Source organism: Labrus mixtus, chromosome 6 (assembly GCF_963584025.1).
Source record: "Labrus mixtus chromosome 6, fLabMix1.1, whole genome shotgun sequence".
Classification (NCBI taxonomy): Eukaryota; Metazoa; Chordata; class Actinopteri; order Labriformes; family Labridae; genus Labrus; species Labrus mixtus.
Window position 1 is genome coordinate 11,575,972 of NC_083617.1, and position 24,901 is coordinate 11,600,872.

Consider the following 24,901-nt stretch of genomic DNA (forward strand, 5'->3'; position numbering starts at 1 on the left):
ATTAGATGCATTTTATTGGACAACTGGGGCAGGCTGTGGTGTCAGGTGATGCGGCAGCAGTCACTACTTTCTCTATTTTCTCTCTGCTATGTAGAAATCGCTGTTATCTCAACCCGGATGCTGTGCTACAACTATCTATAATTTTTGCCCAGTGCGCAGCGCTGTAGACACAGCGAGGAGGCGGAAATATTTCAGTACCCTTGAAGCGGACAGCTCTCCGGATCCACACTCTCCTGACTGCCGGAGCTCTGCATCCGAACCTGCAGAGCAAGAGGAATTTCAGTCATACTGAAGCTAGGGGAGGGTTTAACCACATCACGATTTTAGTTCGTGACAACTGCACAAGCCGCTGTGGAAGGGTGAGAAGTAGGGAGTGAAAAGGGGGGGAGCAGAGTACCATCACTACAGAGAGAGATGGCGGAGTGCGGGCGGAAGGCGCTGTCTCTCCTGGAAGCGGCCCGCTCCCGGTACGAGAGCCTGCAGATATCCGACGACGTGTTCGGCGAGTCCGGGGACGACAGTAGTGACAATCCCTTCTACAGTACCTCCGGAGACTCCGACTCCGATAACTACATGGCCGAAACGGGCGAGGGAGATCAGCAGCAGCACCAACACCACCACCACCACCACCAAAAACGAGGCGACAAGGAGAGTGGGCACAGCGGGAGTAGTGGAGCCGGTCCCCCGGGCGCGCTGTCCCGGAGTCAGGCGGAGGAGGAAGGCTGGACGGAGACTCTGCAGGATGTCACGGTGCCGCCGTACAAAGAGACATACGGTGAGACGTGATGCTGGCGACAGGATGAGTAAGGTCATTCGTGCTACTGGGAAGAATAGGGGTGGTGTGAGGTGAATGGATGGACAAATAGTGCAATCCACGTCCACGGTTCTGTGGCTCATGTTTGTACAGAACACGAGGCTGATTTTTGGAAGACCTGGTTGCTTTTGTCATTTGCATTTCTGTCTATATGCGTGTGCGTGCATCCTCCCTGTGCATGCGTGAATGACAGAGTGAAGCGTGACAGTGCATCTGTAATTGCTGTATTAAGTTAATAGCAAACGCTTAGCCTTTGATACTTCACCCCTTGGTGCTCTGGTACACATTCTCCTGTGGATGTGTGTGTGTGTGTGTGTGTTCTCGTCGCAGGGCAGAGCTGGAAGACATACTGCTGTTTAATTTAGTGAACCAGCATGTTGTCCCTTCTGGTTTTATTCACACACCCACACCCACCCACACACACACACACACACACACACACACACACACACACACACACACACACACACACAGAGCATAACATCATTTGTATGGAGAATCCATGCAGAAATCCAAACATGCTGGCTTTTGTCCTCCTGCGCCAAGTTCATTTACAAAACTCATAATTGCTTTGGCAGTAGATGCATGTTCTAAGCACCCTGATTTGGGTTGCACACCTTCCCATGGATGTGTGTGTGCAAACGGGACACTTGCACATGTGAATCGTGACAGCTTGAAAGCACGAACAAGGCTCAGTCTGGGAAAAAAAACAAACATCTTCTCAATAATTGTTCTTGTGCCGTTTCTAACCCTCTGCTTGCCAAACGTGCCCCAACAGTCAGCGCTGTCACTGCAGAACAGCTTTATCACTTAGTAGTACAATAGGGAGCAGGGAGCCTGGTTTTGGTTTCTGGTGCAGGCTTGTGTCAGGTACCATCTTCATTTTTTACGTCCTCTGCCATCTATTCTACGTCTTCCCAGCTGGTGCAGAGGTGATAGTAGAAATGCCATTCTGCAGTGACATATTTCACTGTTACACCCTTGAAGGTGCATATGATCAGAGAATTTGTAGGAAAGGGATATGATTGTTTGGTGTTAGAAGCACTCAGGCTTCTGTTTGTAGTCTGAGTAGTGCACTAGCATTGGCTTTCAAACAGGGAAACTGTCCGTATGGAGAGCAAAAGAGGTGGAGCACATTGAATGTAATGCTATACCGGCACCCATCACCTATTGTCTGATGATGACCATTTATCACTAGACATCTGAACACAGAAGCAGCTAGCAATTGTTCAATAGATGTCTCCAAACTCTCTATTTTTGCTTGTCAAGTTGCAAGTCTTACTTTACACAATGAATACGCACAACCAAGTAAGTTTTTGCCTGGATGTACTCTATCTCTGAATAACCAAGCATTGCTGGCTACACTGGAATGTTTAAAAAAAAAAGAGCAGATATGGCGATCATCACTGATAGCAAGATTACTTAGCAGGACACCAAAAAAATATCTGAAATGACTTTATTTACCCCTGTCCTTATTCTGGATTTGAAGAAGTTTCCATTAACCCCAATATCAAGCTAACTTCGGTATCCTGCACAGAGTTCAGATAAGGAGTTTAGCCTATTTTACTTATCCAAAATAATCTGAACCAAACTGAGTGGAGCTGGTGTCCTATAAGGAGTTTGATGAGCGAAAGCTCATAGGATACTCCCTTACTTACTGTGTATATTCTGTGCTGTCCCACTCTATTAGATTGTTGGTTTTATTTGCTCTGTTGATTTAAGATGGAGAGGCAGCAGGTGTGTGTGTGTGTGTCTGTCTGCTTTGTACAGTCTGGTCTGGATCTGAAGATACAGTTAGCTCCTGTTTGCACAAGCTCAGTCAGTGTGGGTGTGGTCCTGCCATCCGCATCAGGGTTGTGATGATTAAGAGCTGCGCGACTGGATGGACGCAGAACTGCCAGGGAGCGTAATCGCACTTCAAGGCTTTAAGAGCGAACTCTGATTTAATCTGCCTCAAGAGTGAAAGATCCTGAGCACCAGCATATCTACATAAATATGTCTCTCCACTTCTTTTAATAGCAAGGGATGAGAAGCTGCTTAAGCTTGATGAGGTTTCCATTAAGTCGGTCCGTGGTGGAAATATTATCAGTGATATTTTGATCATGCACACTCTGGATTTTCTCTGTCTGGCTCTCGGCAAACCTGTCTGGCTGTCTTCTTGTTACCTGTCCGTCTGTCTTCCTGTCCACTCCTCTCTCCCTCTATGTGTCTTACTTTTAAGCAGTGGCAGTGCTGACACAGTGTTGAAGTGACAGCTCCACTCCTTGGAGACTGTGCACCCCGTACATAAATCATCAGCCTCCATCAGAAAGCATCAAGTCAACTCCCAAATATTCCGACTTGATTGTGTTATGGGGTTTTTGTACAGTTACAGCAGCAATAGGTTTTCAAACAGGGAGCGGTAGCTGGAAACCATATTGGGCTTGCAAATGGTTTACCTAAGAACACCCCCTGTAGTGCAAGCGGGGACGAGGCAGAAATATAGGACCAGGGTGAGGATTACGAAGCATACATCCACATCTCAGATTATATAACCACCTTATTGTGATGTTGGAAGGAATTAAAGAGTTATTTATTCATTCGCTTTGCTGGACATGTCTGATAGATTACTGGTGCTGCCCATATGTTGGTTAATCTCACTGTACGTGTATTTCTCAAAGTTTGTCTTCTCTGCATTTTGCCTCATTTCATTGCAGAGACATTTGGAAATAAGAAATAGAAATACAGAAAAAGGCAAAATAACTTACGGCCTCCATAGTGGGCCGTTGAATGACGCCGCAAAATCATAGCATCCTGTTCAACTACGCCTGCATCGGTTTTTAAGAAAAAAACAAACATTTTCTTATGTTGTTTCTTAATGTTGCTAATCAGCTATTCTGGGTTCTTTTTTAGTCTTTTAGACAAGGATATCTCTGAGAAGACAGCCAGAAAGTGCACATACTGTATGTCTAGGTGCTCTTGTGTAAATTCTGCTAAATAATTAAGCATAAGGCATGTTTTGTCTACATAAATGGTTAACCCCCAACCCCCACAAACACTTTAATCTCCTTTTGTTAAATCCATGGTTATTAAAGCTCCAGATGCAGATTATACTTCTGTCTGAATTTTATCTTACTGTATGTGCAGTTTTGCAATGAGTTACATTGGAAATTGAGATTTTAAAGCTTCTTGGAAAAATAGCAGCCAATATTAATATGTAAATGTTTGTCAGAGTGATTCAGGCTCAACTCAAGATGAACTATAAAGAAAAATGTACGGAACAAACATAATCCAATTTGCCATAAAAATCATCCTTAGGTTGTATTTTTGGCTTCCCTTTGAAATGTACTGAAGATGAATCATTTCGCCTAGGTGGAGATCCTATCTGAATCTATGATGTTTTAATCGATTTTAAGTCTGCTCCAAGGAAGTCACACTGGATTTGACTTTCAGCTTTTTTCTAATTGTATGCAAATGAGTGAATAGCTGTGCTCCAACAAATTTTGCTAGCTTGGCTGCAAAAATGAGTGTTGTGAGCGTCCTTCTACTCTCCTCGGTTTGTGATTTCTCTTTTCTTGCTCTCCTCCACATCTAGCTTTAACAGTTAAGGTTCAAGTGTCATACTTGTTATCTTTCATTTTACATTTAAATACTGAAGTAAAAGAACATTATTTTGCTAACAGGCAGCCAAACACTGAAAAAGGCTCGAGAGAAATATGAAACCTTGTTCTGTGCTGTTCAGAGATAAAGGAATAGTGTTGTTCAATTAAGCCTACAGTTTTTAACTCTCTGTCTAAATTCCCTCTCTGGGACCCAACGACCTTTTGAGTAAATCTCTTAATTAACTAGCACAAACTCAGCAATCACAGTCACTGCATTGTGTATTGAATGATTGACTTCAATGTGATACCTAAAAGGCAGAGAGCTTTTAAAAAGGAGGTAAAATGTAAATTATAAGTGTCAATACATAGGTTACAATACATGAAAATAGGTTTAGGATATAGGATAGACAGGAAGTCACAAGGTTTACAGACACTAATAATATTCTGACATACAGTAATATGTGAAAGATATGATATGCTTACCACTTTTACTGTTGCTTCAAGCTAGCTAGTTTCATTGCTACCTCTAAGCTAACCTTTTAAACTGTTTCTTAAAGCAAGCCTTTTCCTAACGCTTGCTTTAAGCTAACCCTTTAATCTGTTTCTTTGAGCTATCTCTTTTGAGTGATACGTTTTAAGCTAACAATCTAAACTCTTACTTTAAGCTAACTGTTTAACTGGTGTTCTGTTGCCTTTTATATTGTAACTTCAAACTTTGTGATTTGTAACTATAAGCTAAACCTTTAATCTGTTATTTTGAGTTTACTCTCAACTGTTACTTCTCAGCTAACAATTGTAAAAAAAAATTGAAGCACACTATGTTAAGGATCCAGCGTGCCATTTAAAAAGTTACTTAAAGCAACGTTTAAGCTAACCATTTTAAATGTTTACTTTTCATTTACAAATCATATAGGTAGGCTACCTGTTAACTTAAATCTGTATTTGTAGTTGTAAATACATATTACTTCAATATGATCTTTTTGTTAGTTAATGTCTTGAAGCTAATTTTTAACTGTCTATAGCTGTCACCATGGTGATTACTTTCAGGTAACAATACATTTAAAATAACTTTTTACTGTTTATCCTTTTCCTTATTTAAACTGTTAACCTGTGCCTTTCTAGACTTAGTTATCCCTTTTAAGTGATTATTTTAACAGTTTGTGCATATTTTTAGCTACCTATTTTAACCCTTTTCATTTGAATGATTTTCATTAAGTTAATGGTTTATGCTAACTTAGTGCTGATTTCTTTTTTTTTTCTAAAAAGTTGAGCTACAACACAATATTCTTACTAAGTACCAAATACCCCTTGTTGAGAATTATTGAAGGATAACAGGTCTGCCATGTTTAATAGACTTTGTGTGTGTTTGTGAAATGCTGACAGGCATCAGGTGCCTTTCATTCATGGCTGCATGCTGCATCCGTTCTCAGATCAGAGCTTGATTTTCAGTCATTGCCTGTCGTAACACTAAAGGATCAAGACACTTAAACCTTCCACACGCATCAAGAACACGTCACAGTGACAATGTTCAGAGGGGTGGCTGTCATGTGGTGTTGACAAACAGTCTAACCGCTGCCTTGGGCTGGTGAAATTCATTCTAAAAGCTGCTGTGGCTTTGACATGAAAAAAGCACAGCAATGTGAATGTACTATGTTTTTCTGACAATTCTGACTTTCTCAATGAATGGTTGTCTTCTGTTAGTTCTCTCTGTAATTACGATATGGCAGTGTAGTTTACATTAGCAATAAATGGTTTGTATGCATCTCACACAGCCTTGACTATGACTGCTCAAGAAATCAAAATGTATCATCTGGTACGCTGACAAAAGAAGAATCTTTTTCTACCAGCAATCAAATTGAAGGCCTCTTGCCAGAGTTTAAGAACCAGGAAAGAGTGACAGTTTGGCTTTGAGTTAGCCCATATGGGACTCTCTATCCGTCAATCTGCTTGTGATTCTCACACTTTTTTTCCTCGTCATGTCCTCATCCAGGCCCGGCTCAGAAGATGCCGGCCACCGCCACTGCGTTGGACTTCTTCCAGCTCTTCGTTCCAGACAACTGCATCCAAAACATGGTCACTCAGACTAACATGTACGCCAAAAAGTTCCAGGAGCGCTTCGGCTCGGATGAAGTCTGGCGTCCCGTCACAGCCCAAGAGATCAAGGCTTTCCTGGGCTTTGTCACCTCCACAAGTGTGCACCGCTGTGAGTCCGTACTCAGCATCTGGAGCTCGGGTTTCTTCAGCAACCGGAGCATCGCCTTGAAGATGAGCCAGGCACGTTTTGAGAAGATCCTAAAGTACTTCCACATTGTTGCTTTCCGGCCGTCACAGGGAAGCAATCAGGGCCTGTATAAAATCCAGCCCTTCCTGGACTCGCTGCAGCAGTCGTTTGGATGCACCTTCAGGCCTTCACAGACACAGGTATGTACACCGTTCCACAGCCCTGCAGTGTCTCCCTAGATAAGCTTGTATTTTATGTCAGCTTGGTGCTACAAATACAAACAGATATCAGTATTCTCCGACTGATTTTTTTTTATAAACTGACTTTTCTTTTCTTTTTGTTAAGTTCACACCCAGTTCTCACTTGTTCTTCAAAGGTCATGATTGAACAGCTCAATTGACATTTAGAATTACACCTTCAATTATCTCTCATGAACTTCAGTATTTCCAAGGACTTTTAAAAGTAGAAAATCTTCTTCACAAGTAAATCAAAGACAAAATCATTTTAGGTTTAGATATAGGACAAAAAGATGCCAAAGTGGTTTTCTTAGCTATCAGGTCGTGCAGATACTGTTTTACTATTAGGTATTAATTTATCTTTAAAATAGTATCTGAGGATTTTCCCACTTATATAAAATGTAAAGGAATTTGCTCTGAACTGAGGGGGACTAACTAATAGCACTTTTAAGACTCTTGCAAAGCCTCTACACAGCAAGTATTTTTTAGTAAAGCACTTGGGTTTTTTCACAGACTTCCCCTCCAGAAGCCTTACTTCAACTTGTTTCACTGAATGCATTAGATCTACATTAATGCAACTGGGGCAGTAGAGCGCCAGCCTTGCAACTCTATTTTGGGTGGGCAAGAGTTTATTCAACTCCTACTTTACTTTCGTATCCAGATGAACAGCAGCAATGAAACGATCAAAGCATTCACAAACACATAGCCTGATTGAAGTCACGTCTGATAAACCTAATCAGAACCTCTGCATTGTTATTGTGATGCGATTGTCCCACTTGATTACTGTATTGTTTAGATGTGATGACAAAAAAAAAGCAAACTAGAAAAAAAGGTGCTCTTCTTGAGCACAGAGAGACAACAGCAATCACTCATGATTGTTTTTCCGTGTCCTCTACCTGATGAGAACAAAGCATGAAATGTGAGTACGATTAATAGCAGAGAGTTCTAGGAATTGATGGAAGAAAAAACAAATCGCATCATGTCATTTGCTCCTGATTGTCTGTCTTCCTTGAAGTTTAATTTTAACTTTCCTCTGACACAAGAAATGGTAAAGTCGCACAATAAATAACCTTAAAGGAGATCTATTATACTCACTTTCACCTTTAATTTTGTCAGTCTGGGACACTTATTGAGTAGCATTGGGAGATGTGTAGCTCATAAACCTCCTTATTTATCTAATTTTACTGGTGTCAGTAAAATCATTGATTTTACTGGTGTCAGTAAAATCACTCATATCAGCATCCACCTGAAACGGTTCATTTCAGCTGCTGTCTCTTTAAGGCCCCTCTCCCCATTGCATAGGGCACCCGGCATATCCTACAACCTTGCCCTATGCTTTGCTCTAATACGTTGGAGAACCTGGCATCAGGTTTCGGCCAAGTCTCGCAGAGTCCTCGTTACACCTCGTTCAGAGCGGCAGGAAACCACGTTATGGGATTATAGCAACAACTGTGTATCTTGTGTTTAAAAAAACTTTGCTGAGGTTTAATATGGACATCCAACATCGTAAAATGATATGTATGTATTTAAATATGCATCCGCATTATATATCTCCTTTAAGAAGGTAACTATACTAAGCTTTTCTCATTGATTATATTAACTTATGCTTATTCAGAAGCTGGTTAGGAGGAGAGCACCAGGGGTGGCTAATCATATTCTTGTGGGATCTGGAAACACCCCTGCAGCTGATGTTGAGCTCTTAAAAATTAATGGCTTTCTGGGAAGTAGATGATTAAATTGCCGTCTTCGGTTTGACTGCTATAACATCATCTTCAATGTGAAAGATGATGTCAGTGCTGTGATGCATTTGGGAATACACGCCTTAAACAGCAACCCCAGCCTCATATCAGCCTAACCCTTTCTACGCAGTAATATTACCTGTCAAAACAGATGGGAATAAAATTTGTTGCATAAATTTCCTTGAACAGCAATAAAAGGTTTGTTGAACTGTGGTTTCACATTAGAGCTCTAGATCTAAAAATGACTCGACTGAAACATTGAGGGCACACCAGCTTTCAGACAGCTTCTGTGTGTGTGTGTGTGTGTGTGTGTTATTAGCAGTGGCAGGGTTTGTGTGTATCTAGGCCAGTTTGTCTTGTCTGTTGGTTTTCTGTGCCGGGGGTAGAGAGCGGGCCCAGATAGTGAGAGTGGCACAGACCGAATCTGTTGCTCCACCGATGATGGAAATGTTATCTGTCATTTTACTGTGAAAAGCAGAAGGAAGTAGAGAGCTGACACATTTTGTTGAGGCTGCAGATGACAGTGAGTTTAGTCATCAATACATCTGTTAGTATTCTTAATTAATGAAGTATTAATGCAGTCAATTAGATGTCTGAAAATAGACAATGCCATTGCAAATTTCAAAAGCACAAGTTGACTTATTTAGTACCTACAGTCCAAAACGCAACAATATTTTGTGTGATATTTGAAAAGAAAACCAGAAAAAAATCTTGTTTACAAGGCAGGGGCAAACAAGTTTCTCTTTTTTTAAATGGCCATTGTGACTGTCATAAGTAGATGTAGTATATTTCCTACAGTTCCAACTAATCGATTAATCATCACAACATTTTTTTCCTACTTTTTACTGCCAAGAAATAACCAATAGAGGGTTATGGTTGTTGAAAAAGAACAGGAGCCTTTGTGAGCTGGTTTTATCTGCCACTTGGCGTTATTTAACCTGTATTTGTTAATGTCAATGTAAGAGTATAGGTGCTATCATGTCACCATGACACTGCTGAATGTTAACGCCGGGTTATGTCAGCACCTTCTGACAGCCATGCTCCACATTGTCTGTGTCTGTCTGGCACTTTTCCAGTCTGTTGACACTGTTTAGTATTGATTTACAAGGTTCAAATCTTTCAGAGCATGATTGGTCCAGTCGTCATAGAACAACCACTGCAGACAGCCAGCAAGTGCATTGACAGATTGTCTTCCCCTCTCTGTCCGATACAGGATAAGTGAAGCCATGCAAATGATTTACACGGAGCCCCCGTGTGCAGATGTAACCACCTTGTCCTCAGTTGATAGGATAAGGCAGTATACTGCCGTGCTAATGAGGCATCTACAGGATGAAATATCTCTTAAAAGGCTATTATGGGTTGGGTGATGTCATCCATCTAAAGGCTAAATAGCCTCATTAATTTTCAACTTGTTTAATCCACAACTCAATATTTGACTTGGAAATGACTTGTTGCTCTCTGTCGTGGAGCAGGAGAGCTGTTGGTTGCTGCATACATCAGCTTTAGTCAAATCACTGTGGAGCCATGCGGTCGATGGAGGAGGAGGAGAGGAAGACTCCAGAGGACGGGAAAGCAAATTGGAAATGCAAATATTTGTCGTGTGGTTGTTAGCATCTCTGATAAATATTTGGCCAGGTTTGAGGTGTTTTTCAACTGGTTTAATCGTCCAAGAAAAAACAAAATCTGAAAATATTCGGTTTGATGTGTGCGTGTGTGTGTGTGTGTGTGTTTTCTGTTAAGGCCTCTGTTTGTTTGTGTTTGGTTTGTGAATGTCTACCTGTTGTAATACACTCTTTAATCCCCCACTGAGACACTAATCCTCAGAATCTGATCCGACCCATCATCTATTTAGAGAAAGAGAGCAGACGTTGTGGAAAAAACGTACAAGAGGAAGATGACGTGCTTCACCCCACTCTTGGAATATTCTGACATTTCTAGCGACATGATCAACCACATGATGGAATAATATAAATATCACCATCATGTTGTACTGCACACTGTGGCTGCAGGAACTTCTCTGTTCTCACTTCAGATATTCATGCAGTGTCACATCATGGGAAAAAAGAAAGTTTTTATTTTATTTTGGAAGCTGGAACAAAGTCGCTTTCTTTTTGGCTTAAACCACTAAAATGATTACTAATTTATTGATGCAAGGGCAGATTAATTTGCAGACAATGGACTCATCATTTGATTGATTTAAATGATTCAGATTTAATCTGTAGTGTTTGTTTGGATGGAGAATGTTTTGAAGCATGCACATGACCTAAAAGTGTGTCTCTGTTATGCTTCTTTATGCATTCATGTTCCATCATATTTACATTTGAATCAATCAACAACATGCTCAGCATATGGCAGAACCACTGATGTGTGTGTATAACTTCTTTGTCACAAATATTTCTCTATGGGTGCCATTGAATATAATGCATTATTCAAAATTCACACTTCAGTGTAAAAACATCTAAGGAAATATTTTTCTGCCTTTTAGGAAGAAGTTAGTGTCTAGCTGGTTAAATTTTTCATGTATTTTTTATTTGTTTATTTTCACGAGTGTGAAGTTAGAAGAGAGTAGCAAAGAAAATGAAAGCATTGTCTTCACTTAGTTGTTTGTTTTTGTGCTCATGACAAATGATCTAGCCACTCTCAAAAGAGGAGAGAAAGACATTCTGAAGGGAGAAACATTAGAAAACTAAATTACAATGATAGAAAGAATAGAAAAGAGTGAAACTGACATAGGAACAGGGTTTTTCCTCTCTTTTTACAGATAAAGCTGCACATTTTTAGATTGTATTTCTGTCTGAAACAGATTGTTCTCACTGTTGTATCACCTTCAAACGCAAGAAGACTTGTACAGATTTGTGTTTGGCTGCCTTTTCTCTCGTAACACGAAGCTGTTATGTTACATCATTCACAGCCTCACTTGTGTCTCTCACAGGAAAGTACAGTTTTCTCCTTTGTTAAGGCCAACTATTCTTACAGCTTGTACTTGTGACATGGTTATATAAAAAAGACAAATTCACATGTACAGTAACACGGTCTGTGTGTGTGTGTGTGTGTGTGTGTGTGTGTGTGTGTTTCCAGGTTCTCCATGAGCCTTTGATAGACGAGGATCCAGTGTTCATCACCACCTGTACAGAGAGAGAGCTGAGGAAGAGGAAGAAGAGGAAGTTCAGCCTCTGGGTTCGACAGTGCACCTCCACTGGATTCATCTGTCAGGTAGCAGCGCACTTCAGTCAGCTTTTTAGTGTAGTTGTTACTGAAAAGAAAGTAGAATGTGGGAATAAGCAAGTGATCACAATCACGTTTCTTTCAGGTCTCAAAGCTGGAAAAGAAAGGTTTTTCTGGATACTATTACTTTAAGGGTTAAAATCCTCATTTCAACCTATAAAAGCTTGAGGCAGAAATCTAATATTGTACATGAAAGTTGTATAATTTTTCTGCCTGAAGTCAAAAAAGCCTTTTGATAAAACATCAGACTTTGATCTTCCCTGGTTTCTGGATCTCATTCTCAGGTTGCCAATTTCTTCCTCATTTTGTATTCAGCACATTACTTGCAGACGCTTTAAATAAAATAATCCAATTTCAAGAATTCATCAAGAATCTTGGTGGGCTTTACAGAACAGAAAACAGAAGGTTTGCTTTTAAGGACTGATGAAAAATCATTTTGATTTTGTCAGATTATTTGTAATCTTGTGTTAGAGTAGATTATATCTGAGTCATCACATCAGTAGGCGAACCTGCTCTGCTCACTAACAACCTTGGCCTTAATGCAACCTGCCACTCCTACGTCGTTTGATTATATAACACTGCCACTTAACCAGAGCCCAGCACTGCAGGAGGACTGCCACACAGACCTGTCCAACTCTGGCCGCTGCAGTGGACAGAGGACAAAACATTAAAAACCACAACTGCGAGAGGTTGTGCTTTTTTTATTTTAATTTTGTTTGTTTTATAAAATCTGTGGCCGCAAATTGAAAGCAACCTCTTTTCTACTGCCCAGTATGTGTGGGACTGGATATCCAGCAAACTGGGATCGAAGCACAAAACTGTAAACCATAAAGCAGGTTGTTGGAGTGATTTCTTATTCCAGTATGTCTGTAAACTGATACTGTGCTGGACTTCTAGCCCTCCAGCCACCATACACAGATACTGTGTGAACTGCTATCCTGAAGAAAAAGAAAATTACAGATGCAACGGCTACAATCATAGTGAATTTCCTGTTGCATTTAAGTGGCTGCTGTAGTAGTAAACTTAATACATAGGATCTGCAGAGGTGTGTTGGCTTGAACCAGAAACTGAAGAGAGTCAGAAACAGCACTGAAATGTTCTGAAGTGACACTGAACATCGATGCAAACACTTAGCTCAGAAAAATATTCAGAGTAATTGAAAAGATCGAACTTTATAGCCTCGTTCTGTGACGATGAATCCCGAAACTGAACTGACATGAAAGATTAAAATGAGCAAAGTGATTTACACTTAAGTTTGCAGGTAGCACTACAAACTTGGATCATCCATGTTGTTCTAGCTAAAAGCATCAAAAGCATCAAATGCTGTCATGATATCAAAAAATGAAAACATGTCAGTAAAGTATACTTGCAATTACTTACGTATCCATGACAAACTCTATCGAGTTTTTTTTTTAGAAACTTTGTATAACCTTTGTTTAAAAATGTCCTTTCAGTTTAAATACTGTGGATAGATAAATCTCTGATAAAAGACTGCTGCAGACAAAGGGTTTCCATCTTCAGCCTGGAAGATGTCCAGAATGACATTAGTGAAGAGAGGACAAACCATGATTTGAATTTCAATTTGAACATTTCCTTCTTCTGGAGTTGTTGCTTTGTATCAATTGATTGAACTGAAGAATCCAGCTTTACATCATTTTGGATGTAATCCCTGATCAACTTTATAAAACAGATAGTGTGTAAGAAGCACCACAGACTGATATTAAAGCCCTGTTTCCTTATCTCGTACATTAAACACACAGTATGACATCATTTTCTTTCACAGTGACTGTGGACGGACGTTTGGCAGTCACTCAGTATTTTACAGTCCCCAGCACACTGTGTGTGTGTGTGTGTGTGTGTGTGGGGGGGGGGGGGGTTCTGAAATAAGATCCTCTCTCTCGAAATGAATTGTGTCGAGGGAAAGAAAAAAATCTAAGAAATAAAACAAGTTAATGGAGCAAATCAATGAGATTCCATTAGCTAGTGCTACACAAACACACACGCACACACACACAGACACACGCACACACACAGACACACACACACACACACACACGCGCAAACACACACACACACACACACACACACACCCACACACACACACCATACAAACAGGAATGGATTGACCACTTAGTGTGATAGCTGAAAGCTTGCCGTAGATGCCAGCTAATCAGGCTGATGCCGTTCAGCTCGTGAACAACTGCAGAAATGTAAGTGCTGAAGAAGGACACCGGGCTGTTGGTGGGTGTACACTTCAGTTTGTACATATGTGATAATGGCTTTCTATGGAAGACAAGCCCTAGTTATTTCTTTTGAGATTTGTATCCTGAAGGGCTTCACATAGCAGCGTGCAGAGCCATAAAGCACGGTTCGGTCTGCTTTGAAGCAGACCAGCAGATCAGGACAGATCACTAAATTGTTTAGGAGTATTACAGGGAAGAGATGAAAGTAAAAGGGGGACGAGAGAGACTGAGAGAGAGAGAGAGAGAGAGAGAGCAAGAGAGGGGGCATCAAAGATCCCCGCCTTTGCTCATAGTGAGGATGTTTAAGGTCGGCAAATCCTGACAGACGATTCATGGTTATAAGACTGGGGTTAACCCTCCACTTCCTGCGCGCCTGCTTGGTTTCACTCCACAGATGACACCATGGCGAGCACATTACACGCAGCTGCCACAGACACCATTTACCATTTCTTTTTACCGTAATACCATCCTGCAAAACTGTAACAAAAGAAACTATTGAAATATAGGATACTGAATCGACCTTATTAAACTTTCAGGCATCTGAAAACGTCTTCATCAGGTTGTCTTATTTCCATATATGGTGACCCCGCTGCACTTACCAACAATAGTTTTAGAAACATAGAAAGCTTTGCAGCTTTCCAAATAAACGTTATGTTGACATGAGTCATTTCAAAAGTTTTTTTTTTTTTTTTAGTCCGACTTGAAAAAAATAAAACACAGGAATTTGCCTCTGTGGATTTGTTGGAGTCCTTGTTTTGTCAACACTCTGCAATAGAGATGATGGGTTCAATGGTCGCCTAACACATAGACTCACAATGGACTCTTTAATGTAAAATGTGATAGTGCAAGTCTAGCCTTCAAGCCACCAAGATGTAATATACATTTCACTCCCTTTTATACAGAATTTTAAATACTGTCATGTGAAAATGTTAAAAACATTTCTGCGTCCAGTTTCATCTTGATTTCTACATCCTCATCACCTTTTCTCTGGGAAAATATATTTTTAGTATCTTCTTGTACTTCTTTGTGTGATCCAATAAACACGTTGATGAATGATCACCCACTAAAAGGGTTTAGATTTATACAGAAGCTTCACAGTTTTTTAATGACGCAGACAGTAAAATGGGGCTTTTAGGCAAACTGAAATAAAGTTTTCTTGACGTATATGTGATTCATCTAAATGTCTTTTTCCTCCCACTCTGCAGGTCTCGGTCCATCTTAAGGAGGGTACAGACAGTCTGGCCACCTTGAAGAATAAGCCTCAGCTCCACAGCCTGGTGGCCAAGCAGCTCTGCCAGAACATCTCTGGAAAGAACACCATCATCTTCACGGGGCCGTCCATCACCAGCCTCGGCCTCTTCACCGAATTCAGCAAACAAGGTACACGATCAAGTCTCATAAACCACCTTTCCTTCATCCATCTTTTTCTTATCTCATCTCTTGTCCACTCCCTTTCATTTGTAGTTTGATGTGCAGATTGTAATCTCTCTCCTCATGCTATCGCTGTCTCTGTTTTTGCATTATTTATTATGTTTAATCATGTTGTGGTGAAAGCGTCCTCAGGCTAAACGGCACAGAGAGGACGACAGGCTGTTTACCTTCTAATGAGACTTCACAGCCCTACATTGTGCTGTTAGAAAGGCTCATTGTCTTCTTCTGCGTCCGTCTAAGTTTCAGACTCTGACGAGGGTTTTGTTGCCTCCCCTTTAAAAGCACATCCTTTATTCTTAAATATCTGATGCAAAAGAAAATGGAAATTTGATGCTGTTTTCCACAGATCTCATAATGCCAAACTTATCTTTAATTATAAAAGCTTGATTCTGTTGTTAGGCTGAGCCACATTTATTTTCTCCTCTGTGACCTCTTCTTCTTCTTTGTAATCTATTAATAGCAGATTTCAGCCAGTGTCCAGATGGCACAAAAGACTCACAATGTGATTGAAAAGCAGAAGACGAAAAAAAGCAACTGAACAAATCAGGCTCATTTGATGATTTAATCTGCAGTTTTTTAGCCGTCAGCTCTCACAAAAGCTTTTTAACTAAATTGAGCAGTTGAAAACTCAACCAGACAGATCTTCAGTCCTCCAAGTCAAGACAAACAAGTGGAGATATAATCAATATTCTGTCATCCTTATTAGATGAAGCTACTATAAGGCATTCAGACAGAAAAATATTCAGAGCTGAGCTTCATGAAGGAATTGTTTGAGAGTTTTCTTTCAAATTTATTAGGCTGGATTAGTTAAGTAAGTTAATTAAGCTGAACTCACTGTGGACACACACACACACACACACACACACACACACACACACACACACACACACACAAACTGGTGATTGAAATCACTCTCCAAATTGAGAGCGTTCAAAAACTAGCAGCAGTCAGCCACATGATTGTTTCACCGCTGCTCACCCATGTAGGAAATCAAGAAATGAAATGGGTTGAAAACTGAAAAAAAAGATAAGATGAAGACGACAAATGAAGAGAAACAGTACAGCTGAGGAAGAGAAACAGAGGCTCACATCTGAGGCAGAATGTAAGAAAACCACCATGAATTCATGAAAAAGAGTCTCTGCAGACTAGGATGAAACGAGGGCTGTCATTAACACAACTAACTTACAGTTATTTGCTGGATCAATCATTTGTTCCATAAAATGTCAGAACAGGGTAAAAATTGCCTCTCGCTATTTCCAAAAGCCCAATGAGGTTTCATCAAAGGGCTTCATTTGTCAAATCAACAGCACCAAAGGAAAATAAACATATGAGTGACTGGAATCAGGGAGTTTCTGGCCTCAAACATGACTCATAATGATTCATTAGAATCAAAATGAAACCTATAAACTTCACACAGTTGTAAAGAAATGACCAATGCATTTTCCCAAAGCTTGAGTTGAAATATTCAAAAGTCCAAAAGAGAACTGAATTTGCAAAATCAGCAGCTCATAAAAGAAGCAAATGTTTAAATTTCAGGAGCTTTAACCAGACAATTCTTGCATTTTTTTATTTAAAAATCCTTTTTTTAAAAAAGGTTTTTGGGCTCGTTGTTCCTTTATTAGAGTGATAGGACGGTGGATATAGCCAGAAACAGAGAGAGAAAGAGAGTGGGGAATGACATGTTGAAGAGGAGCAACAGGTCGGATTTGAACCCAAGCCGCCCGCTTGGAGGACCACAGTCTCTGTGTATGGTTCACTTGCCACTACGCTACCTGAGCCCAATTGTTGCTGATCATTGTAGTGTTGATCGCTTGTTGATTGACCTAATCATCACTTATTTGTTGGTTAATACAGTTGGCTATTTACAGTTTATTCTGTATTACTAGAATGTCTCTGTAGCAGATTTGAATATAAATGTAAGCGTTCCTTTGTATTTGTTTCCCTCCAGACATCTACTGCTGTGGTCTGCTGAGCACCAGGAAGAGCGATTGTACCGGTTTACCCCAAAGCATGCTGGTCTGCGGAGCCACGCCAGCACAGCGTGGCCAATCCCGAGTGATGATGAAGGGCAGCATGTCACTGATCAGCTGGTACAACAAGGGACACTTCAGGTTCCTCACCAACGGCTATGCCCCCACAAAACAAGGTACACTATCAAGCACTTCAACTCTTCGTGTTAAGTTTATTAAACATGCATTCGATCATCAGGTGGAGAAATGTATAATTAAAGGAAATATCGCCCTCATATTTTTGGGTCTGCCTTTACTCTGACAGTTTTTCAAAAATACGGTTAGCTTATTAGCAGGGGAAATCTGCACATTCATGTGAGGGGAAATGAGTGAGAGCTTCTATATGAATCCAAATGTGCATACGTGTGTGTGTGTGTGTGTGTGTGTGTGTGTGTGTGTGTGTGTGTGTGTGGAAAGTTCACTACACAAAATCGAAACAAATATTTAATTCAACAACATCATTTTTTGTCCCAGTGTTTAATGAAACCACGTAGTGATTGTTATGAGTGTAATTTTATTGCACTGACTCACTGGGAACTGAAAAACACATCCTTTTTAGCCTACACAGTTACATTCAGTTAGTTTTTTTTATTAAATGGCTCCTAACCTTTTTTCCTGGGAGACCCCTGATGAGCCCCCCCCCTCCAGGACCCACACTGGGGAAAAAAGTGATCCATTGTTGTCAAGAAATGAACATACATTTTAATTGTTTTCATTTATAAAACTTCAACATAATAGGAATACTAACCAAAATACATTTGTTAAAACTATCCAGTAAGATCGTAATCATGATTTTAGTTAGTAAGTCTAATTCTAACAACCTCAGAGCAGACAAAGCCTCCTCCCTGGAGGCCCGGACCCCATGATAACAGAAGTCTGGATTTCTTTCACAGCTATTTTTTTTAACTTGGTGTGGTAGATATCAAATGAAGCATACTTTTATAACTTCACAGTAAATCCATCTTAAGGTTCCCAGAGCAGCTGACATGTTTGACTTTGTTAAAAAAAGATCTTAATCAAAGACAAATGACAGTCAAGAACTACTAACACTAACTGCTGCGTCCATATACATGTCTAAGGACCCTGATATTTTGTCTGCTGGCTCTTAGCTCACACAGAATTAAATGTAAAGAGCCATCTCCTTTTTTTATTAGCACACCTGTGCTTTTCTTTCTGTTGAAAAGCCAGACTTTCTGTTGTCTCAGCCCCCCCAGGGACCCAAAGATTGAAAGACCAGCTAAAAACATAAATAGTAACAATGATCCTCTCCTGTGTCTGGTTCTCGGTCATGGGAACACAGACTCTGGAGACAGTGAGTCCTTTGAGTGGGACCTTGTTCCTCTGCTGTATGTCTCTCACTCATAGTTTGTTCTGTGTTGGGTTTGTGGCAGGTATGATCATAAAGAGGAAAAGTGGCGAGATCCCATGTCCCTTGGCTGTTGAGGCCTTTGCAGCGCATCTCAGCTACATCTGCAAATACGACGACAAGTACAGCAAGTATGTAAAACGATTCACAAACGGATCATTTGTGACTTTAAACGTGCTTTATTGCTGTGGGTTCATGGTGAAGAGTTGAGCTAGAAGAAAGAATGTGTCAGTGAAATGAAAGCACTCAAGCAGACATTCAAGACATTCAATAATTACAGAAAAGCAATTAGTTGGTTGACAGTAAATCAATTTGCATCCTTTTGGATGAGTAATGCATCACTGTAGGTCCACTTTTAAGAAAAAGTACCGTTCAACCTCTGGGTTTTGCATTTTTAGTCCTATTGATGCATAATGTGACACCACTGTACTCCACAAAAACAGCCTTATGATAACATTTTAAATGCAACTGACTCATGAGCATTATGAAAAAATGGAGAAAGTTGTGGTTCTTTTTACAGTTTTTGATGCTTGTTACCAGGAGAAGTATAATAGTCTGTCTTAAAGAATATAATATACATTGGAGATGGCTCGGTGCACTTGTTCTCTATAAAATCTTTGATTGAAAACCCTGGTGTAAGAAGCTGTTTTTCTCCAATAGGTACTTCATCTTCCATAAACCCAACAAGACGTGGCAGCAGGTGTTCTGGCTGAGCATCAGCATCGCCATCAACAACGCGTACATCCTCTACAAGATGTCTGACGCCTACGCGGTTAAACGCTACAGCCGAGCGCAGTTTGGAGAAAGACTGGTCCGGGAGCTTCTGGATTTAGACGACTGCTCCCCCACGCAGTGAGGAGGAGGACGAGGACTGCAGGAACACACTAACACACAAACACAATCCCCCCACGCATACACACATTTACACTCCTGTACAGACTCTGCAATGTGTCTATGTGACGATACTAAGGCAGTGCCAAGCTGATGTCTCTCTTACTATTTAGTTGTTCCCTGTGGTACTGTAACTACTCATCAAGAATCATGAGCCATGGGACTGGTCACACATGCCTCACCTGTAACGTCTCTACACGCAGGAATTTCTCATCAGGAAAGAGAAGAATGTTGGAACAATGAAAAAAAGGGACAAGTTCATCCTTAAATGATGTCAGCTCCAAGTTTAACTCCTATCACAGAGTGAAGTAACTGATATGAGCCTGAGTCTCCTGTGTGAGAGTTCAAAGATGTACGTTTGAGGCTAAAAGGCTCCATGTAGCTCCATATCTACGCTCTACAAAAACACCTGTAACACAGCTTAGTAAACCAGGACTATGGTGTGTGATCCCACGATGCATGCATGAAGAATTCGGATTGTGGTGTTCAGTTGTTCAGTGTGAAAATGATTTCTGCTCAAGGTTGGTTTTCAGAACTTGATGTATGTATGTATGTATGTTTGTATGTATGTATGTATGTGTGTGTATTTAGCAAGTGGACCTGCAATTTGTGTGTGCGACATTGAGCCTGAGGATGTACATGTACAGCTGTTGTGACCAGGATGGGTTGTGATGCTGTGTATTGTTTTGCGCTATAGAAGGACTGTCAGGTGACGTAAAGCCACAGCCGGCGTTTTGCCACCAACTCACAGCCTCCGACTTAAAAAGAGCCTAGAAAAGTTATTTAAAATAGACTTAAAGGCCCTTTAAACTGGATATCCATTTTTTGAGTATTTCTCTGTAACGGTTAAAAAAAATCACTAAAAGATAAAAAATAAATAAATAAATAATTTAGACTTTAAAGTGTAGCTTACTTGTATCAGTTTGTGTAGTTGTGCTTTGATCAGAAAGCATAAGTAAAGAACCACACAACCCTACAACTTTCAATAGATTTTGGACATATTTCTAAATCTTGACAAATGCACTTGTTAATAATAATAATTGGCCTTGTTTTTTATACCAAAAATCATCAAATTGGAAAGCCACTTTTGAAAAGCCCAGAGAAAAACACAAACAAACAAAGTCAATGTAAAATAACTAAGTCTTCTGAAAATGTGCTCATCTACAAAATCACACCAATCATAGTGATGTTGAGGAAACAGTTTTTCAGGGCCTTTAATGAAAACATATCAAACAGTACAATCACATCCACAGCCTACTCTCTAACCAATATTTAATCAGCAGATGAACTCGTCTTATTTCTCTTTTATTACTCGTGTTGTTCACTGTACTTTGGCTTTGCGGGGCAGAACACGCTTAAAATCCCTTTGATTGCAAGCCCAGTATAAGCTGGTGTTGCTTAGCAACAAGTTAAACCTGGGCCAGTTGGCACAGACTTGGGACAATATGTCTTGGCAAGATTTATACCCAGGAAGTAAAGACTGAATCAGTAGTGGCTTTTTACATGTACAGTAGGTCTGGATTTTCCAGCGCTGACCTTTATTTTAATTCCTCATTGGGATCTTCAGACATAAAAATGTGTTAGTTGTATATTTTTTATCTGGGGACTTGCGCATGCAGTAACACTTATGACTTTACTTTCTATCTCCTAGATTTTTTTTTGTCATGTTTTGGATATTGCTGCACATTTCTTGCCAAGTAACAGATTGAAACCTGCCATCTGGTGTCCGGCCAGTAGATGTGTGAATAAAAAGGGGTCAGGTTCATCTTTTTTAAATACACTCCCTAGACTATAACACTCTACCACACTGCTGTCTGTGGCTTTAACGCTGCCTCCACAGTCCACTTTGCTCGTTGTTGTAATGCTGGAATCATGTTGTGAAGATTTAAAGTGAAAGATTTTAATGTGTGCCCGCTCAGTCAGCATGGTCTGTATGCAAGATGAAGGTTTTGAGTTATCGTGTGATTCGCTTGCACGACTCATGCACTTTTTCCCCCATCACAGTCTGGCACTTTGAGGAGATTGTAAAGTTAGAAAAATGTTTAATAGATGATCCTTCTAGTTTCTTTTTGAAGCCAATGATAGTATACACTACTCCCAAAAGAATATGGAAAATATGAATAGATAAGTTCTGTAAATAATAGATCATCAAAAGGACTATAGCAAAAAAAGTGACTGACAGTTAATAACCAAAACAGTACGATTTCCACCTTAGATTTAGAGTACATGGTACAGTATGTATGTGTATATTTTGTTTACAAATTACTGTGACTGTACTTCCATAATCCCTCCGTCACTGAGACTCAAGATTGTGATTTTTTTAACTTTTTCACTAATCCAAAGCATCATTGTTGTTATTGTTGTTGCTCCGGCGTGTGTGAACCTCTGAATGTTGTTGTCACGTGTCTAATCACTGTTCACCTTGTAATAACACTAATTATATTAGGCGGCACCCTTAGCCTGTCATATCATTGTAAACGCATTGTTTAAATACAGAATTTAAAATGAAAAAAACAACATGTTTAGAAAGAGATGTATGTGTTGCAGCAAACCTGCTTTGTACGACCCTGCAGTGTTGTTAGGTGGTGAATCCCCATTACATACCGACTTAATGTTGCACTAACCTTTCTTCCTGTGAAACTTCAAAGTGTTTGATAGAAGAATTTGTTTAGCATGGTTGCCTACAAGGGGAAAAGCGCTCTAATGACCCACAGTAATTTGTAGAAACGGGCTGCAAATTCAGAAAGGTGCAAATTCAAAAATGTGTAAAAAGTCCAAAACAAATGTATCAACAGAACGCCGCTGCAAATGAAAAAAAAAGTGCTGCAAAAAGTCACCAACCAGTGATTGATCGTAGAGTTTGATAACAGGGAGTTACACTAGAGAAGTCAAGAGGTGAACAGCTGCTCTGATGAGGTGAATAGGACAAGGCAAGGATGGGAGAGGAGAGAGAGGGATGTTGGACATCAATTTGGGCTTACTGTCTCCATAGACATGAGCAGGGATTTGTTGAAGGAATCCCCAGAATGAAAGGAGCCAGACCTCTGTTGGCTGTATTCATCCCCGCCTGACTTTGTCACCACCTTTTGGTTTGGAAAACTTCTCCTCCTGGCTGAAAAATACAACTATTCTCTATAAAAACACATTTCACTAAAATGCAGTTCCAAGAAGTGTCGCCCCCTGCAGGCACTACTGGCTACATCTCAATTTATCTCAACAAGATTTTTTAAATTGCAGCCTGTTTCCATAAATGCATTTATTTTGTACTTGCATATGTTCTCAAATTTGCATCATTTCTGAACTTGCAGACTATTTCTATTCATGGAAATCTTTGGGCCTAAGCAATGTGTTTTTCCCTTCTCAGCCAACATAGTTCAACTTTGGAGAAAGCCAATGGTAACTGAGAAAAAAACCTTGACAGTAGGTTTTTTTGTTTAACAGTAAGAAAAATCCATTGAAGGTCAGAGGAAACAATGTCTGCACTTGGATAACCTTAGAGTTAAGGAATATACATTCAGTCATCACAAAGTGAAACAGAAATAGATGAAGCAGGCGGAGAGAGAGAGAGAGTGAGTACTCCAGGAAAATAAATCCAACTCTTTAAACCCCCAAAAAAGAATCCCAGACTGCGTCAGAAATGTTCCCTTCACGGTGTATAAAAATGAGCCTCTGTGATGGCTGCATTTGTAAATTGGCGTTAAATCTGCAGCTCATGGTGCTCTGAATTAGGCGTCTCACACACACCTTAAGATGGCGCTCACCATGAACTGTGTTCAGATCTTTTCTTAGTGCTTCTATCACTGCTAAGACCATGAATCAGCACCAGGGACACTGCAAGGCAGTAGTAGCTTGGCAACAAATTATATATATATATGAGTGTGAGAGAGGAAAAGAAGAGGTAGTATTTGAAGTTTAACTGCCCGTATGGTAATATTTTTATCACTCCAACTGCAGAGTGAGAGCTGAGTGGCTTCATGTCGACTCCTCTTTATCACTGATAAGAAGAGAAAGGGTAGAGGATTCTCTCCCATGATGCTTCTGTTCTTTTAGTTCAAAGGAAAGTTGCTTTGAAACACAAATAGATCGGAAAGGTGGCTTCATTTTTATATCTCAAGAGTGGATCTCTGAAGTGATTTAAAAAAAGAAATCACTCTTTCAATATTTCTGCCCAGCCAGCTTCATTGATCAGCAATGAGTCAGACATCTCTCCAGGGCCTTTTCTTCTATTTTATTTTTTCATGGATTCACAGGGAAAAACTAGAAGGTGGAATTCAAGACCAAGACTTGTATATTCAAACGTCTGTTCTGAATCTGGAGACATAAATGTGTCACCTCTCCTGCAGAGTGTAGAAAGCGGAAAATGTTTAAGACAGCCCTGTACATCTTTGCCGTTGCTGTGGTGACTCACCTCATATGCTATTCGTTGTAACATCTCGATAGCATCTCAAGGTCCAACTAAAGCTTCTTTACCCAAGGATACATAATCTAAAGAATTAGGTCATGAGAGAAATCTGTTATGGATTTTTTATTTTTATTTGTTAACATTGGTAAACTACTAAAACTATAGAGTTTCCCTCAGTTTCAATCTCCTTTTCTCGCAGCAGAGACATCAGATATGTTGATGAGGCTCACTCGTTAATGTCAGACGTGCTCATGGGAGTTAACAAAGGCAGAATGGAAGGTGCAACATACCATGCAAGGTAGAAAAAAGCTCTCACCCGTCAAAAAGTCTTTGAATTGCTGCAAACATACACAAGAATAAATCACCCTGACTGTTGGTTATGTTGTGGTAATGACATGCAGTGCTGTAGGAGATATTGTTCATGTGTGGCGTGCTGTATGTACTCGTGTGCCATCTCTTTACAGAGCGTCACACATGTCTGTGTCTATGTTTGGAAAGTGAGACATAAGAGTGAGTAAAGAGATTTACCTGTGGATGTGTTAAAAACATGAACAATGGCTGACCTCAGGGCTTCATGACTAACTGCTGTAAAAAATGTTCACTAACTGGAATAATCAACACACACTAATGTACTTCTATAACCTTATCAGGTGCTAAGAAAACCCTGTGTAAAAGTGATAGCAGGCTTATGTTTGTTGGTGTTGTTGACAGCTCATCAAATAAACAGTCATCTTTTAAGGTCA

The 24,901-nt window shown here is 40.1% G+C and overlaps 1 protein-coding gene across 1 annotated transcript; it reads left to right on the forward strand.

Annotated features, from left to right (window-relative positions):
• The first annotated feature begins 89 nt into the window (after nt 1–89).
• Nucleotides 90–24,901, forward strand: pgbd5 (piggyBac transposable element derived 5). The gene is made up of 7 exons (XM_061039990.1): nt 90–775; nt 6,386–6,816; nt 11,670–11,804; nt 15,265–15,439; nt 17,439–17,636; nt 18,891–18,996; nt 19,526–24,901. Exons 1-7 carry the CDS (start codon nt 415–417, stop codon nt 19,719–19,721), a joined length of 1,602 nt encoding a protein of 533 aa, XP_060895973.1. The 5' UTR covers nt 90–414; the 3' UTR covers nt 19,722–24,901.